This window comes from Heptranchias perlo, chromosome 12, assembly GCF_035084215.1.
Source record: "Heptranchias perlo isolate sHepPer1 chromosome 12, sHepPer1.hap1, whole genome shotgun sequence".
Lineage (NCBI taxonomy): Eukaryota > Metazoa > Chordata > Chondrichthyes > Hexanchiformes > Hexanchidae > Heptranchias > Heptranchias perlo.
The window spans coordinates 34,746,394-34,763,460 of record NC_090336.1 but is presented as its reverse complement, the minus strand read 5'-3'; the positions used below and the strand labels follow the sequence as shown (position 1 = coordinate 34,763,460).

The following is a 17,067-nucleotide window of genomic DNA, read 5'->3' as shown; positions in this document are numbered from 1 at the left end:
ATAAATTACAAAAAAAGCACACTCCAAAGTGTATTCCACACGAGGAGCTGAGATGACATTGATAACATTGACATTGATGACTTTGCTCTAATTTGTACTACTGCACTGTAATGTAGTCCAAACTGTGTTATGTGATACATATAATGTATCAGCTCCTCTGAAAGAGCAGCTTTGGTAGTAGGTCAGAACACTGAGTTAATTGCTTGCTTATTCTTAAAAAAGGTTGTTCAATTCACAGCACAGCTTTAGTTGGTAAAACAACAGTGTGGCAAGTGTGTTCTTTGATTCTAGCCCCAATCTAAAATACCCATATAACTGAAGGTGGACTAAAATCTTCCATGGCATGCATCAGCATGGTGTATTTTGGAACGGAATAGAATGATTGGTGGAGGTTTATACAGCTCGGCTTGGAAGCACCTTGACATATGAGTAATTGGTTTATCATGGATAAGTTCCCAGGATAGACCACTGAAGTGGGTAGTACCAATGTGTTTTGAAAGGCAATTAATGTGCTTCTGAAGAAAGAAAGGATTGAAGGATACTGTGAGAAGGTAGATTTGTGGGGTTGAATTATCGGTACAAAGGCCTTTTCCTGTTCTGAGCAGTAATGTTCTTTTGTAAACAATATATTTATAATGCTCTCCTAAGGTGACTTCCTATCGTCACGTGTCTAGTGAAATTGTAAATATGCTCTTTATAATCATAACAAATCATGACATGTAAGGCAGGTGAGGGATTTCTCTGATTTAATCATATGACCACCAGTGTTACATAAGTGAATTCATTTTTAAATTTTCACCAATGTTTTTTCCCCAGTTGCGCAATCACCTTGATGCTGAAGAACAGCAGATCTCAAATTGTCACAGAGAAAACAACATCCCTCTCCAACCATTGGATTTATTGGGACTACATAACACACTTGGGAAACAATCATCCACCTGTAGATCCTCCACAAAAAAGATGTCTTCATCTGCTTTGAAAAAAGGAAGGAAAAAGGTAGTAATTGGAAACAAAAATTGCTCGACTGTTGATGCTTATACTAATGAATTGTCAAAACTATAGCCCTGATTTTAATTAGGGGTGAGTGCGGCATGCGGAGCCAAGATGGGCAGATAACACCCATGATGGCGCCAGCATGAGACCCAGACCGTTTTACATCCCGGGCCTCATTACCACATTCCAGGAGGGATTCCTGCCCAAACCTGGTGGGAGTGACGAGGAGGCCAGCGGGCACGAGTGTGATGTCACATGGCATAAGGCCCCATGGGGAACCAAGGGAATGGTCCCCAGCACTAGGCAATTGGAGTCAAGGCAGGGGAAGGAAGGGAAGTCTTGGGCCTAGGAAGCTCAAGGTTTCCTCGTGGAGCCCAGAGAAGCACTCCTGATTTTCCTGGCCCAGAAGAAAACCTTCAAAAATTAAACATTTTAACTTACTGGGCCTCTTCTGGCCACGATACTGACTACCACCAGGTTTCACTGGCGGGCCCAGCACTGAACGTCACTGCCATGATCGGCAGTAAAATTTGAATTGGGATCCAAAAACCTGGCAGTTAAAATTGCAATTGGAGCTAATGCATTGGGAATGCGGCAGGAAGTGTCTGACCGCCATTTTAACCACCCACCAGCCCAATTCCCACCGGCGGGCCGGATTAAAATCGGTCTTATGTATTAGTACATATAATTCAATAATACTATAGTCTGACTATGAATAAATGTATGTATAGTATTGTATTTCAAGTGCAGACAAAATCAGCAACCATCACCTTGGGGTTTTTGGGATTAATAGCCTGATAGAGACAGCACCTTTGGGAGAGAGCATGGCAGGTGATCATCTTCATTGGACACTGGCAGCCATCTCATCAAGCCACTATCAGTGGAAGAACTTTCAGCTGTCTCAGCTAAACTGTCTGGAGTGAACTCCCTAAACCTTTATTTTTTAATTTTTCTTTCCATCTTTAAAAAACTTCCTGAAAATCCATTTCTTCAACTATGCCTCCTGAACCTCTCTTAACACTCCCAGAAAGGCTTTGAGTTCATGGGCTTGATTTTTCCGGGAAAATGCGGGTGCGTTGGGGGCAGGGGGGCTCCGAAAATCATGGAAATCCCATTGGGGTTTGGAGCCCGGCTTCCGAGTTTCCCACCGACACACTTGTGTGCGCGCGGGTGTCCCAAATCCGGAAGTCCCGCCGGCAATTAAAACTGGCGGGATGATAGTTAAAGAGCCAAATGTACTTCATTGAGGTACTTAAGGCACTTTACTTGTGACAGATTATGCACTTAGAATGATTTTTAACTTACCTGGACGGCTTTCCCACGGCTTCTGATTCACGCCTGGTGCTATAACAATAGTGGTGGTTGTTGCAGTGGTACAATGTCAGTACATAGTAGCCTTGATGATGGTGATAATCTTGGCTAGTAATTTTGCTAGTGCGAGGGAAAGTTTTGATTGTGGTGTAAACTGTCAAGGCTGGTGTTTGTTGAGATAAGGACATTTACGTGTGTAATAGGCTTTATTAGTATAAGTCTTGGATCTTATACATAAATTCAATCGGTAGGTGCACCTGCTGTTCAGCTGCATTGCCCTCAGGAATAGATACTTCTAACAGCATTTCAGTGAACCACAAAACTACAGCGGAAAAGAACATTTTTTACATGAAATGGAGAGCTTGAGAGCTATGACAAGCAATTGCAGAAATGTCTCTGTGCAGTACATAAAATATTTGATCATCAGGGAGGATTGAGGTTGCTCTGAGTGCTGTGGCTATGTGTTTTCCCTGTGTCAACCCCAGTCTCTTGCTTTCAGTAGCATCTGCAGTTGTGTTTCCTCTGCATCAAAAATAGTCAGCATGCAATGTAAATGTCTACTGGGAATAGTCTGTTTATGTTCGTATAGCAGCAATACTTAAAGCTGAACTGCACATGTTTTACTCGATCCACAGACCGAAAAGAGGAATCAGATAAGTTGTTGGAAAGTGCATTTTTATGTCCCTTGGGGAAAAAAATATTTTCATTAAGAGACCATTGGATACACTCTTCACCAAAGTGGTAGCTCAGCAACATCTGAACACCACATCAATGATGACACAAACATCAATTGCACAATTTCCCATTGAACCAGATGTATTTTTAACGGTTGCAGCAAATAGACAAAGGAGGTGCCATTCTTGGATGGTTTTGTGTAAAGACTTGATGACTCCAAGGCAGAGTAAATCACATTTTAATAGCTTCTTTGAACCGAAAGCAAACAACTGCAGATGCTAGAAATCTGAAACACAGCCTTCTGGAAACATTCAATAGGTCAGTTAGCATCTGTGGAGAGAACAGAGAAGTTAATATTTCAGGTGTGGACCCTTCATCAAAACTGGATGATATTACAGATGCACAATATTTAAAATACAACAGTATGCTGTTCTGTACATTAATGAGACCAAAATTAGGGAAAAGGGAATGGAGTTTTTACATTGTTTTCAGGGTTCCTTTTTACGCAGTACGTAAGAAGCCCAGCTAGAGAGGAATCACTGCTGGATCTAGTAATGGGAAATGAGCCAGAGCAGATAAGAGAAGTAAGTGTAGAGGAACATCTAGGTAATAGCAATCATGACATAATAAAGTTTAAAATAATGATTGAGAAGGACATAAGTAAGGCAAAGACCAAAGTAATAGATTGGAAAAAAACACATTTTGAGGGGATGAGAATGGAACTAGGGAAGGTAAACAGAAAGAAAATTTTGACAGACAAAGAGAGAGAACACCAGTGGGAAATATTTAAAACAGTGATCAATAGAGTTCAGGAGAAATATATTCTTCTTAAAAAAAAAACAAGAATAAATTAGCCAATAATAACACCATGGATGAATAAAGAGATAAGGATAAAATTGAAACTAAAGAAAAAGGCATACACGAAGTACATAGACCGAAGAAAATACAAAGAGGTTAGGGAAAAAGTCAAAAAAAGTATTAGGAAAGCAAAGAGGAACTACAAAATTAAATTATCAAGCAATATAAAAAGAAATAGTAAAGTATTCTACAGACACATAAATAACAAAATAAAAATCAGAATAGGGATAGGGTCACTAAGGGATGAACCAGATAAACTCATAGGTATGACAACAAAATGACAAAAATATTGAATAGTTACTTAGTCTCAGTATTCACTATTGTAATTGGCAAATGAATTTCAATATAGATAAGTGTGAGGTGGTGGATTTTGGTACGAAGAATAAGGAAGCCACATACTGCATGGATAATAAGAGTCTAAATGGGATAGAGGAGCAAAGGGATCTCTGGGTACAGATATACAAATCACTAAATGTAGTGATGTAGGTTAATAAGGCCGTAAAAAAAGCAAACTAAGTTCTGGGGTTCATTTCTAGAGGGATAGAACTGAAAAGCAGAGAAGTTATGTTAAACTTGTACAGAACCTTGGTTAGACCATACTGCGAGTACTGTGCACATTTCTGGTCTCCATATTATAGAGGCATTGGAGAAGGTGCAAAAAAGATTTACAAGGATGATACCAGAACTGAGAGGATATCCTTATCAGAAAAGGCTAAATAGGCTGGGGCTCTTTTCTGTAGAAAAGAGAAGGCAGAGGGGTTACCTGATAGAGGTCTTTAAGATTATGAAAGGGTTTGATAGGGTGGGCGTAGAGAAAATGTTTCCACTTGTGGGAGAGTCCAAAGCTAGGGGTCATAAATATAAGATAGTCACTAATAAATCCAATAGGGAATTCAGGAGAAACATCTTTACCCAAAGGGTGGTAAGAATGTGTAACGTGCTACCACAAGGAATAGTTGAGGCAAATAGCATAGATGCATTTAAGGGGAAGCTAGATAAGCACATGAGGAAGAAAGGAATGGAAGGGTATGCTGTTAGGGTTAGATGAAGAGGCCTGAGAGGAGGCTCGTGTGGAGCATAGACCATTTGGGCCAAATGGCCTGTTTCTGTACTGTAGACTCAGTGTATCTCGATGTAAACACAGATTGGGTGAGCACTTTGTTATACACCTCAATTCTGTCCTCGAGTGCTAGCCTGAGCTCCCTGTTGCTTGCCACTTCAATTCCCTGTCTCACTCCAACAACAACTTGCATTTATATAGGGCCTTTAAAGTAGGAAAACATCCCAAGGTGCTTCACAGGAGTGTAATCAGACAAAAATTGAATCCAAGACAATTAGGAAATCTTGGGCAAAGAGTTAAGATTTAATGAGGGTCTTAAAGGAAGAGAGAGAAAGAGAGAGGTCAAGAGATGGAGAGGTTTAGGGAGGGAATTCCTTAAGGCCTAGATGGCTGAAGGCACAGCTGCTGATGGTGGGGTGAAGGGAGTAGGGGATGCACAAGAGTCCAGAGTTGGAGGAAAGGAGAGTTTTTGGAGGATTGTAGGGCTGGAGGAGGTTACAGATATAGGGAGGGGTGAAACCATGGAGGGATTTGAACACGAGGATGGGAATTTAAAAATTGAGGATTTGGTTGACTGGAAGCCAATGCAGGTTAGCGAGCACAGAGATGATAGGTGATGTGGACTTGGTGTGGGTTAGAATACGGGCAGCAGAGCTTTGGATGAGCTCAAGTTTATGGAGGGTACAAGGTGGGAATCTGGGTAGAAAAGCATTGGAATAGCCAAGGCTGAAGGTAGCAAAAGCATGGATAAGGATTTCAGCAGCAGATAAGCTATTATGCTTTGATTTGAATCCTCCAATTAGGCCATGTCATTGAGCTCAGGTGTCTGTTTTCTAATTGATATATTAACAGTTCCCTATATTGTATCTAATTACAAAATAAAAGGGTACAATTCTCTTGTGTGATGTTCTATTCAATTTTATCATTGGAGTACAACACACAAAACACATCCCCCTGGATCATCCAATGCATCTTGTCATAATCTACTTTTAAAATGACAAATTGCGTATTGCTGCGTGGAGAAGCACCAGAGGGGCCTGCTCTTGATCTGTTTTCCTTTGTTCTGTATGGGGAACTGTCTGGCCTCTGCTGAGCGCCTTTGCTTGGCCAAGACCGGGAACTACTTTAAAGGAAATTACAATGGCTATCTCCTAACAAAGAAATGTAAAATTGTGAAATGTACAATAGTTCAGTCAGCATCTGGAAGAGAAAGGTAGGTTAGCATCTTGGAGTGTAACTCTTCATCAGAACCATTAAAAGTTATCTTTCTCTCTTTCAGGTGCTGACTGTGTAGTTCCGGCATTCTCTGCTTTTATTGTAACTTTCTCATTAGCTTTTTTAAAAAACCTCTTTACGATTGGAAAATAAGATCTTTTTTGTGTCACAGACAGGAGTTAACATAGAATCTATTTGTGTTTTATAATGATCTGGTAGGTTAAAGGTTAATATTTGCCTTTGTGCTTAGTTCAATTAAAACCCTGTTGTGAGCTGCTTGAAAGCCCAGCCCCAGGTTGAGTCACTGCTAATTAGAAGCTGGGAGTTAGGGATATTTTTTCTGCATTATCTGAAGGGGAGGAGTTGACTTCTGCCTAATCAGAAAATATATGTTGAAATATTATATTGGGGGAGATGAGGTTACCTATGACTATATGTTACTAGAACTGTCATTTCCAAATGTTTTTCATTATTGAGTGGAGCAACCCTTGAGAAACCAGAGACAGACTGTTACTCTACTTTTTAAAATAAAAATAAAAATGTAATTGTAAATAACTCTTTGAGACGTCTTGGTGACCCTTTGAGTATTAGTAGCTTTGGGGCAGGTACCACTGTTAGCCATCTCTCCCCTGACTCTATCTGGATGGGGCTTCTTTTTCCAAAATGGACTAACATTCTCAATGGAAGCTACCATGACATTTTATAGACAGTGATTCAGCTGTTAGTTGGGAAAGCTAGAGGACAGATACAAATGGACTACTGCCTCTGTGTGTGGATGATGTAAGATGGAGAAACAATAATTTCATAGTATTTCATTTATCTACTTCAACAACTACATATAGATAATGCCTTTGAAAACTGACAGATATTGTGCTTGTGTACTAGTGTACTCACTAAATGAATAAGCTTTGAAAGAGCCTTACAGATTCATAATAAATAACCTATTAAATGTGATCTATTTATGTTGTACTGTCCTGTTCAGTTTAGTGATTTAACATTTTTTTTTACAAGTACAGTTCTGCATTTGGAAAAGATTTGTTAAACTGACCTCCCTTCTGTATTAAATGAATAACCAGCAGTTCATTTCCCGCACTAGCCATACTGTGGCCTCCCTGAATTTGCCAATTTTAGCCCTGAATTAGGGACAGTGGGCCCGCATCCACTAGGACCTGATGTGAAACTGTCATGGCACATTTTACATTTGATGCTAAAGACATTTCATCATTCTGGTTTGATTTCAAACTTGCATCCAGAGATGAATGGTCAGTGTTTAAGCTGCCGCACCATCCAGTCCACTGGTTTTAATAGAATTTTTAGTAACTCTTTTCCGAATCCTTTAGAAACTTCTTGCAGCGTAATTCACTGAAAAAGCAGCATACAGACAAGAGCTGTCAAATGTCAAAGCCATCTATCCTAGATAGCAATCTCCCTAGTTTCTGTAGTGTTGATGTAGACAGGATGCACTGAATTAACTGGAATTGCTGATACAAGGACAGTATTTAACTTGAGATAGAGACAATCTTGGTGTCTAAGTGATCTCTTCAGATTGTCATTGTACTCCTTTTAAATCACATTACATAAATGTGTAAGTGGTGGTTTATTTTTCTGCTGGAAATTATCCACCCACTAACTTCAATTTTCTGGCCTGGCCCCTTTACCCATAAACTTGAATTTTGGAATAGCAATCCCAAAATTTCCAAGAACACATAAGGTGCCTTTTAAATGCAATAAAATAGGGGAGGGAAGGAATTTCCTGTTAGCACTTACTTAGGTGTCTGGAACAGCCACTCGCTCTGATTTCTGTGATGCAGTGTTAATTTAACTATTTGATCGTGGTTTCACTAAGTTGTGAAAAATCCGTGAGAAATACCCAAAACGTTGTCTGTGGATAAATACATTGCCTCGTCTAATGAGCATTATAGAATAGAAAGATCTTCACTGAAGCTGAATTAACTGATATCAGCCAGATCAACAGTGACAACCTTTGAGCCTAGCAATAGGATAAAATTAACCAGGATTCTCACTCCTAAATGCTATCCTTTGACTCCTGCTGGGAAATGTCCATATTGGACATTGGGTAAGGTTAGGATTGGCCTTTGCTGTAATGCCCTCTGCAGCCAAATTATATGTCAACACTCATCATCTTGTTAACTTGAATTCTCGGATGGCAACCTTTTAGTTTCCAAGACACATAATGTGGTGCTATTAAGTACAATAAAATTTTTCTTCCTACCTTTCTCCTCCCCTCTTTCCTCCTCCTTGTCCACCTCATTCCAATTTTTACCCCTCTCCTGAAGATGGTGACTGGTGTGTGAACCAAGACTGTAGCTTTCACACCCACGCAAGTGCTAGCAGGGAAGTTCATCTCCTACTTCATCTCATCTTATTGTATTTAATAGCACCACATTGTGTTCCTGGAAACTAAACGGTTGACATCCTAGAAAAGCCTGATCATGATTTTTTTCCCCTCAATATTTGGTCTGATAGATGTATTGAATCATTATATGCTTATCCATTGCTTACTATAACCATTAGAACCAGTTTTCATTTGCACACTATTTGCTTCAATTGGGTATTACAGTGAAATTGATATCAACATTAAAAACTTCTTTTAATTTGATCCCCATCCAGTATTAAGTTGCTTTTGTCATGGTGTATCTGTTGTAGCGTTCCATTTCAGGCCACACTAAATCCACACTGCCAGTGGATGAGGATTCTCCCCACCTTGCACCTTCGTTGACTGAATTGCAATCCCGATTGACCATGCCCAGATTCGGCGGTGACACTCCGGAGGTTCCGGCAGAGAACATAACTGTAAACTGGGAACCAAAGAGCATAGAGCATAAGGTTAGATTCACTTTTGTTACCTGAAACATGACAATTACACTCAGTTGCATTTTTCTATTGTATAAATCTATGTATGCATAGGAACAGCGGAATTGCTAAACGAGAAAGGACCAAGGTCCATCCAGTTCACCTTCTACCACCCTGGTTGTCACATGATACGATGATAATGGAGTTGCTGACTAATCATAGCAGTCTACAACAGACCCAGAAATGACACAAGGAAAACCCCGTGCTGGGATGGTGGGGGGGGGGGTATGGTGTACATTCCCTGCGCCTGAATGGTGAGGCTGGAGGCTCCCTAGATTTTGAGCCTCTGGCCTCATTATAATGGAGCCGACGTGGCATTGGAGCCTGAAGAGTTGGGCTTGTGGGAGCGTCGCAGCAGCCCTCTGCTAAGTGGATTCGGGTTGGGTCGGGGTCAGATCGGGGTTAGGGATCGGCTCCGGGATCGGGTCAGGCCATGAGTCAGCAGAGGAGACCAGGAGGACTGATCAAAGGCAAACTGATAACTACCAACAATTTGATTTGGATGGCTTTGTCCCTCCATCGGACAAACTGCTCAGCAAAGCATTGTCACAACATTGTATTAGGTTAAGCTGGGACATGATTTCTGTGAATGAAGCTGATTTTAAACTCCTTTTGTCCCAAGACAGAATTAAAGAAGCTATAACCAAGATAAATCACAGCCCCACATGCTTCATTTTTGTCTCAATGACATCTTTAGAACATTTCTGCCTGTTTAGAGAGGTGTTTCAGACAGTGAGAATTGCTGTAGGAGTTAGTGCAGTAAGCTTGGGTGATTTCTGTAACAGTTTATTGTAATAAATATCTGAAGAACTAACCTCTTTCCACTTTTATTATCTCTTTTTTAGTCTAAAGACAGTAATACCAGATTACCAAAGGGATCCATGGAAATTGAATCAGTCCCTCTCAAAGAGAACAGCTTCAAAGAACCAATGAACCTTTCTATTAATGTTGAATGTAAGTTGTCTTCCCTGCCCTCGCTGTCAGTTAGCATTACCCCTCCACCCCTATTCCAGAAGAATGGAACACATCAGGTAATGTACAGAGGAGATAGTATCACAGATTACCACGTGACACTAAAGAATGAGGTGTACAGTGCAAAATGAGTGTGATCCATTTCCTGGGGTGAAGGAACAAATAGATACCAGAATTGCTATAGTTACTAAAATAGTCAATTCAAGTGTGCAGTTTCTTTTCTGCTCCCTTGCTGAAGGTATTCACTCATGTTGGGGTACATTAACCCTGTTACCTTGCTCCTTCATTTATGAACATTGGCAGTGAGTGTTGGCAGGCTATTCATCTCTTAGGGCAGCACAGCCAGGTCTGATTATGTTATTATTTGATGTTCACACTCATGTGCTTTCCAGCAAGAATCATTCCACAGTGATCAGAATCACGACTCTAGATGACGATCCTCTTCACTCTCCTTCACTCCTCCCTAACTGGGATCAATGTTAGTGACCCTAACGAGGTCCTGGCGCAGATCAAATTTGAAAATCTCCTGATCTGTGTGGCTCCCTGCCACACTAGGTAGAGCATCCATGACCTGAGTCATCGGAGAATCCCCCACTTGCACCCCAAAACATTATGAATGAGACACTGTCTTCCTCAAGGGGAGGGAGAATAATTTTGCAACATAATTAGAAAACAGCAGAAACATAGAGATGGGGAGGGGAAATTTATAAAACCTACCTTGAAAAATTGCATTAGTGTTACTTGTGTTTACAGTTAGGTAATAAGATAAGTAGCACTTTGAGATAAACACTAAAACAACTAAATGCTTCAATGTTTTTGTAAACAATATTATGATAGTAATTTACTGTTTGGTGTGCTGGTTATAACTGATTTTTGCTGTTGATTAGATTCTGGGGTCAATGGATCTCATGGTTTGACAATGGATTCACCGGATGGATTACCACATGACAAGGCAAACACCAGGTAAAAAGTAATAGATGATGAAAATGTAAATAAGTTGCAGCTTATATATAGCACAATTACGCAAGAGTCAAGTGAGTTGAAAAGGAATACACATACTGCCAGATAAGCAGGAGGAGGGGAGAGAGAGAGATAAAGAGGAAAAATTAGTCAGATGACAGCATGAGAAAGAGACATATAATCAGAAAGATGCAGTCAAATGGGAGAGACAGAGATAAACAGGAATGAATGAGAATGTGAGTTGAAAAGCACGGAGATACATGATAGACACGCCCAGTCAGTCAAGAAAGCAGCAGTGTTTGAGAAATGGAAGGCGAGAGACACAGTCAGATGAGAGGGAGAGATTCTGATAAGTGAGTGAGAATGAGACGGTCAAGTGAGGGAGGGAAGAGAGAGTCAGATGGATGAGGGGGAGAGAGTTTTTCTCTTTTTCTCTCCTTTTTTCCTATCTCCTTTTTCTCTTATACCCTCTATTTTTCACTCATTAACTCACACACTGAAAAACATGAGAAGGCGAGAATTGCTGGTGCTCAATAGTACATTTAGGAATCTTCTCTAATAGAAAAAGGATGTAGCTTGCGTTTTTCCAGAGTTCATGAATAGATTTTTGGGGGTAGATAAGGGATAGCTGGTGCTACTCATAAGATGTTGGACTTAATAGATAATTGGGTCTGTTTCGGAGATAAACCAGGATGATGTAGGAATAATGGACTGCATCTTAACCATGCAGAAGCAGGTAGACTAGCCACTAATACAGAAGGTTATCTGTCTCAGTTTTTTGTGTGTGCTAGTGAGTGCAATAATAATAATAATATTATGGGAATGTTTGAATCCTAAAGTGATTGCAAGTAAACAGGGGAGGGGAAAAATGAGTGAAAAGGAGATGGAGAAATGATTAATGATTAATGTGACCATACTATGAGTATACAATCAAGTTTGCAAAATTGGAAGAATATATGTTGAAGCAAAAGAATGAGGTAATTGAAATAGGAATAACAGGGGTTGCAATAACAGAAATGTAACAGGGGTTTGTACCTGTGATTTCCTAAACAGTGAGCTCCTGATATATCTGTAGTGTAACATGAATACCAGTTCTATTTTCAAACACAAAAAAAATTCCCAACAATCCCATTACATTTCCAGTTAACTCCCAAAGAAAATCCTATAATTTCAGATAGTTATAAATGCATGATTACCGCCCCCCCCCCCCCCAAACCATCCCCAATCAATGCCTCACAGTATTTATATGCCACCTTTATTGCTTTACTATGTAGTTTGCTTCCTGAGTGGTATAAATATTGTAAACCACTAACTGGAGTCATGGGCTCTATGGGATGATTTTAACTCCCAGCGTAAATGGGGTGTTATCAGCCTGAAAATGACACTTACTACCCCATTTATGCTAGCACTCCTGCTACGGCCATCTGGATAGGGTCCTGTGAGTAGCTGCAGGAGCGCCTGCCTATTTCAGGCAGGAAGCCACTAGTCATATGCAAATCATGATCCTAAGCCATACATAGGATTCCAATTGCCATTTTCAGGTACAAATGGACAGAGCGTGCGCTGCCATTTGTACCGGTATTGAATGCTCCAACCAGTTGTCCTTCAAATACATTTTAATCTTTTTTTTTGTGGGGCCAGGAGAAGTAGGGGTGCCCCACAAAAATACTCAGGCCTGCTGCCAGTCTGTATGCGTACCCCCTCCCCCCACCCCCCCGCCTCTTTCCCTCCATCCCCCAAGCTCCAACTGTCGACTGCCTCCGCATCGAAGCTGTTTGATAACCCGTCCTCCGATTAGCACATGCGTCAATTTAACACATGCAGCTCGCTGGCTGTATGCAAATGAGGCCAGGGCCTCAAAATGGTTCAAGCCTCGTGGGCATTTACACTGGGCGGACGGATGGCACTTTGTGCGCTGAAACTTAAAATTAGCTCCCATGTTTCTGTAACTGTATTCCTACACTGCAGTTATTACTTGTCTGATTTAATCTGCTGATTGCAGGGGTCAGATTGATGGGGTGAAGGTCCCTTATGTGCGTTTAGAGCGGTTACAGATCCGTGGACCATCCACTGGTCAGCACCCTGTCTTCAAAGTGCAGCCAGATTTTGATGAAGACAAAGACAGCTTTCTTGTGATGTTGGATAATCAGACCTCACATACTGCAACAAAGGTGAGCAGAAAGATATTTTGTTAAAGAAAAAAAAATTGACCATACCTTGCAATGTCATAAACTCTCAAATTTTAATAAATTTGTCAAACATTAACCGTGTTTCTACAGATATTCCCCCCCCCATAAAAAAGAACATCAATTTTGGATCTGTGGTGAGAAAAATGAATCCATATCAACTACCATGTCTTCTAAGTTTTAGTATTTCCTTTCTTTACAGATTAAGTCACTTTAGTATTTCCAGTTGTCACTCTCAATGTAATAATTAGCCTGTGGAACTTTAGGTTTGGGGGATGCTACAATTCCTGTGCAAGGGAGGGGGGAAGTCGCTGTTATAAATTCGGGCCTGCCATAGATACCTTCTTGAATTCAGTGATTGTAGTTGCTCCCATAAGTGGTCTGATCATCTTACCTTTATGGGGGTTAACTCATACTTCCCTATATCTACTTGCACAATAACATAACCCAGGGGTATAACAGTGGTACCACATTGTGATCGGAACCAGACATTTGCGACCTCTTGTGTGTACTACTTCAATCTCTCCGAAGGCGAACTGAGTTATTACTTAATGAGGCAAGGCTTGATCTGAATCGTTAAATTGTTTTATTAATAAATATGACCACCATTGTTTGCATAGTCTCATTTATTTTGCATTAAAATTGTAATTGTGGAATGTTATAGAAGCTCTATTTCCTTGATGTATGCTGTACATTAATTTTATTACTTTTTTTTTAAAGAACATTACTCTGGACAACACACTCACTCCACCAAATTCGAACCCTCCCCCCCCTCAACAAAGTGAGCTGGATGACACTGCAGTCATTTCTGGCCTGTCTCCTGATGTTGTAGCATCCCCGTCTCCTTCGGATGACAAACCTTCTGAAAAATCCATTAACGGACCATCTCTTCAGACAACCCCAATGGTAGCAGGTGCTGCTGATGAAAACGAGGATTATTGCGCAGTCTGTTTGAATGGAGGGGAGCTGTTGTGTTGTGATCGATGTCCGAAGGTGTTCCACCTTGGCTGCCACGTGCCTTCTCTGCTCAGCTTCCCAATGTAAATGTTGCTTTTAGTTATTGTGATCCTTTTAGTCTGCTAGTGAATGATGCCTTTTATTATATATATTAATGACTTGGACTTGGGTGTACAGGGCACAATTTCAAAATTTGCAGATGACGCAAAACTTGGAAGTGTAGTAAACAGTGAGGAGGATAGTAATAGACTTCAAAAGGACAGACAGGCTGGTGGAATTGGCTGACACATGGCAGATGAAATTTAACGCAGAGAACTGTGACGTGATGCAATTTGGTAGGAAGAATGAGGAGAGGCAATATAAACTAAATGGTACAATTCTAAAGGGGATGTAGGAACAGAGACATCTGGAGGTATATGTGCACAAATCTTTGAAGGTGGCAGGACAGGTTGAGAAAACGGTTAAAAAAAGCATATGTGATCCTGGACTTTATAAATAGAAGCATAGAGTACAAAAGCAAGGAAGTTATGTTGAACCTTTATAAAACACTAGTTCGGCCACAAGTGGAGTATTGTGTCCAATTCTGAGCACTGCACTTTAGGAAGGATGTGAAGGCCTTAGAGAGGGTGCAGAAAAAATTTACTAGAATGGTTCCAGGGATGAAGGACTTCAGTTATGTGGATAGACTGGAGAAGCTGGGGTTGTTCTCCTTAGAGCGGAGAAGGTTAAGAGGAGATTTGAATGAAGTGTTCAAAATCATGAAGGGTTTAAATAAAGTAAATAAAGAGAAATTGTTCCCATTGGCGAAAGAGTCCAGAGGACACAGATTTATTGTGATTGGCAAAAGAACCAAAGGCGATATGAGGAAAATTTTTTTTCATGCAGCGAGTAGTTGTGATGTGGAATGCGCTGCCTGAAAGGATGATGGAAGCAGATTCAATCATGGCTTTCAAAAAGGTTTTGGATAAATGCTTGAAGGGAAAAAATTTGCAAGGCTATGGGGAAAGAGTGGGGAGAATGGGACTAACTGGATTGCTCTTTCAAAGAGCCAGCATGGGCTCGATGGGCCGAATGGCCGCCTTCTGTGCTGTTACCATTCTATGATTCTATGACAAGGTTGAGGTGAATTTTTTGGCCAAGGATCAAAAAGTACACGAGCCCACAATTACCAAAATATTGATCATGCTATTATTTAAATACATTACACCTTGATAACATGCATTCTAGAATGCTGAGGAAAATCAGAGAGGAAATAGCAGAAGCTCTGCCTGCAATCCTTCGAACATAGGATTGGAAACAAAATCGTGGTTAAAGGTGTGTTTTGGATTTGGAATATGTCCCCCAGGATTATTGTTGGAACCATTGCTCTTCTCTGTTTTTAAATGATCTGGACTTGATTTGGCCCAATATCAACATTTGCAGACACAAAAATTAGAAGTGTGGTTACATACAAAAAGGACTGAAAGCAACTTCAGCAAGGTATGAGAGATTAGTAGATTTGGCAAATAGACACAAGATGAAATTTAATGCAGAGAAATATGAGGTTATGCATTCTTGAGGAGAAAAATAGAGGGAGTACATACAAAATTGTAAAATTTCAAAATGAGTAGAATAGTAGAGAGGCTTGGGGTTTCAGTTATACAAATCTCTTCATTAAAAATGGGAGGACAAGTTGGTAAAGTTGTATGGCATGTAGAATTATATATACATAAGGGCATAGAGTACAAAAGCAAGGAAGTAATGTTAATCCTATATAAATCGTTAGCTAGGTTGCAGTTAGAATAGTATATCTAATTTTAAGTGCTCTTGAAAATGTTAACGGCCATGGAGAGGCTCCAAAAAAGATTTGCTGATGATACCAGGGATGAGAAGCTTAATTATGAGAACAGACTTGAGAAACTGGAGGTCCTTTCATTAGAACAGAGAAGGTTGAGAGGAGATCTGATAGAGGTGCTCAAAATTTCCATTGGTCAGTGAGTTGGTAACTAGTGGGCATAAATTTAATACCATCCAAAAGAATGGAAGGATAGGATAATATTTTTTATGCTGAAGTTTGTTAGGACATGGAACCAGAAACAGTAGAGAAAGCATAATCCACAATAGCTTTTAAAAGGGAAGTAAATAAATATTTGGAAAAAATGAATAGTGAGTGTGGGGAAAGAATAAGTGGACAGCTCTTTTGGAGAACCAGCACAGATGCAATGAGCCAAATGGCCTCCTTTGTGCTGTAAAATTCTCTAATTCTGTGGTGTTTGTGCTGGGATACAAAAGAAACAAAATAATGAAAGTCAAAACAACTTACTACAATATTTTCTGAACGATACGTAGCTATTCTTCTTATACTTACAGTATGACGTGCTGTGGTTTACTGATACCAGTGCAAAACAGGGTACAATGATAAAAACAGAACTCCGTGATTAATTGCTAGATTATATATTTTCAAAGGTTTAAAAGTAATGTAACCAAAAATGACATTGCTGTGTTATGTACTTCAATTCATATCTTCAAATCAGTGCAGCTGGATCTGCTCTATGTTTGCATCTTTCAGTTTATTTTGAAGCTTAACTTTAAATGGGAGAAAATTTGCTCTGCAGGGAAATTATAGTGGAGCCTCAGTGCCAGGATGTACGTGGAATATTTTGTCCTTCTGTTAAAGAATGCATTAGACTAACTTGATGGGCCAGAATTTGCTGTAGCAGGGCATCTAACGGCATCTGCCATTAGTTAAACTTGCTCCTGCATCCTTCAGCTCAAAAAATCTTTGCCCACAAAGTTGCTGAAAGTGCGAGCTGATAACCATGCAGCAAGGGAAACAGGGCATCTGTGACCTGAGTGAACAGGGCAAACAGCAGGGTATTTCCTTAACCAGTGACATTAAATAAACACAGGTCGGACTGAGGAGGGTGCATGAAAGGGGTTTAATTCAATGTCAAATCAGGTACAGAAAGAGAAATAAAGAGAGGGAAAGAAAAATTGGATTAAAAGAGAGAGGAAAAAAAGAGACAG

The 17,067-nt window shown here is 40.2% G+C and overlaps 2 protein-coding genes across 9 annotated transcripts in view; one reads left to right on the top strand and one right to left on the bottom strand.

Annotated features, from left to right (window-relative positions):
• rpl27a (ribosomal protein L27a) overlaps positions 1-17,067 on the bottom strand; it is a 290,041-nt gene that overhangs the window by 226,136 nt on the left and 46,838 nt on the right. The window lies entirely within an intron of this gene.
• The window catches only part of trim66 (tripartite motif containing 66), a 243,877-nt gene that overhangs the window by 216,002 nt on the left and 10,808 nt on the right, over positions 1-17,067 (top strand). For all 8 annotated transcript variants that reach the window (XM_067993932.1, XM_067993933.1, XM_067993928.1 and 5 more), the window contains 6 exons: positions 817-996; positions 8,780-8,959; positions 9,832-9,940; positions 10,846-10,921; positions 12,921-13,089; positions 13,825-14,144. In XM_067993932.1, coding sequence (XP_067850033.1) covers positions 817-996; positions 8,780-8,959; positions 9,832-9,940; positions 10,846-10,921; positions 12,921-13,089; positions 13,825-14,144 — 1,034 coding nt within the window. The remainder of the gene's footprint in view (positions 1-816; positions 997-8,779; positions 8,960-9,831; positions 9,941-10,845; positions 10,922-12,920; positions 13,090-13,824; positions 14,145-17,067) is intronic.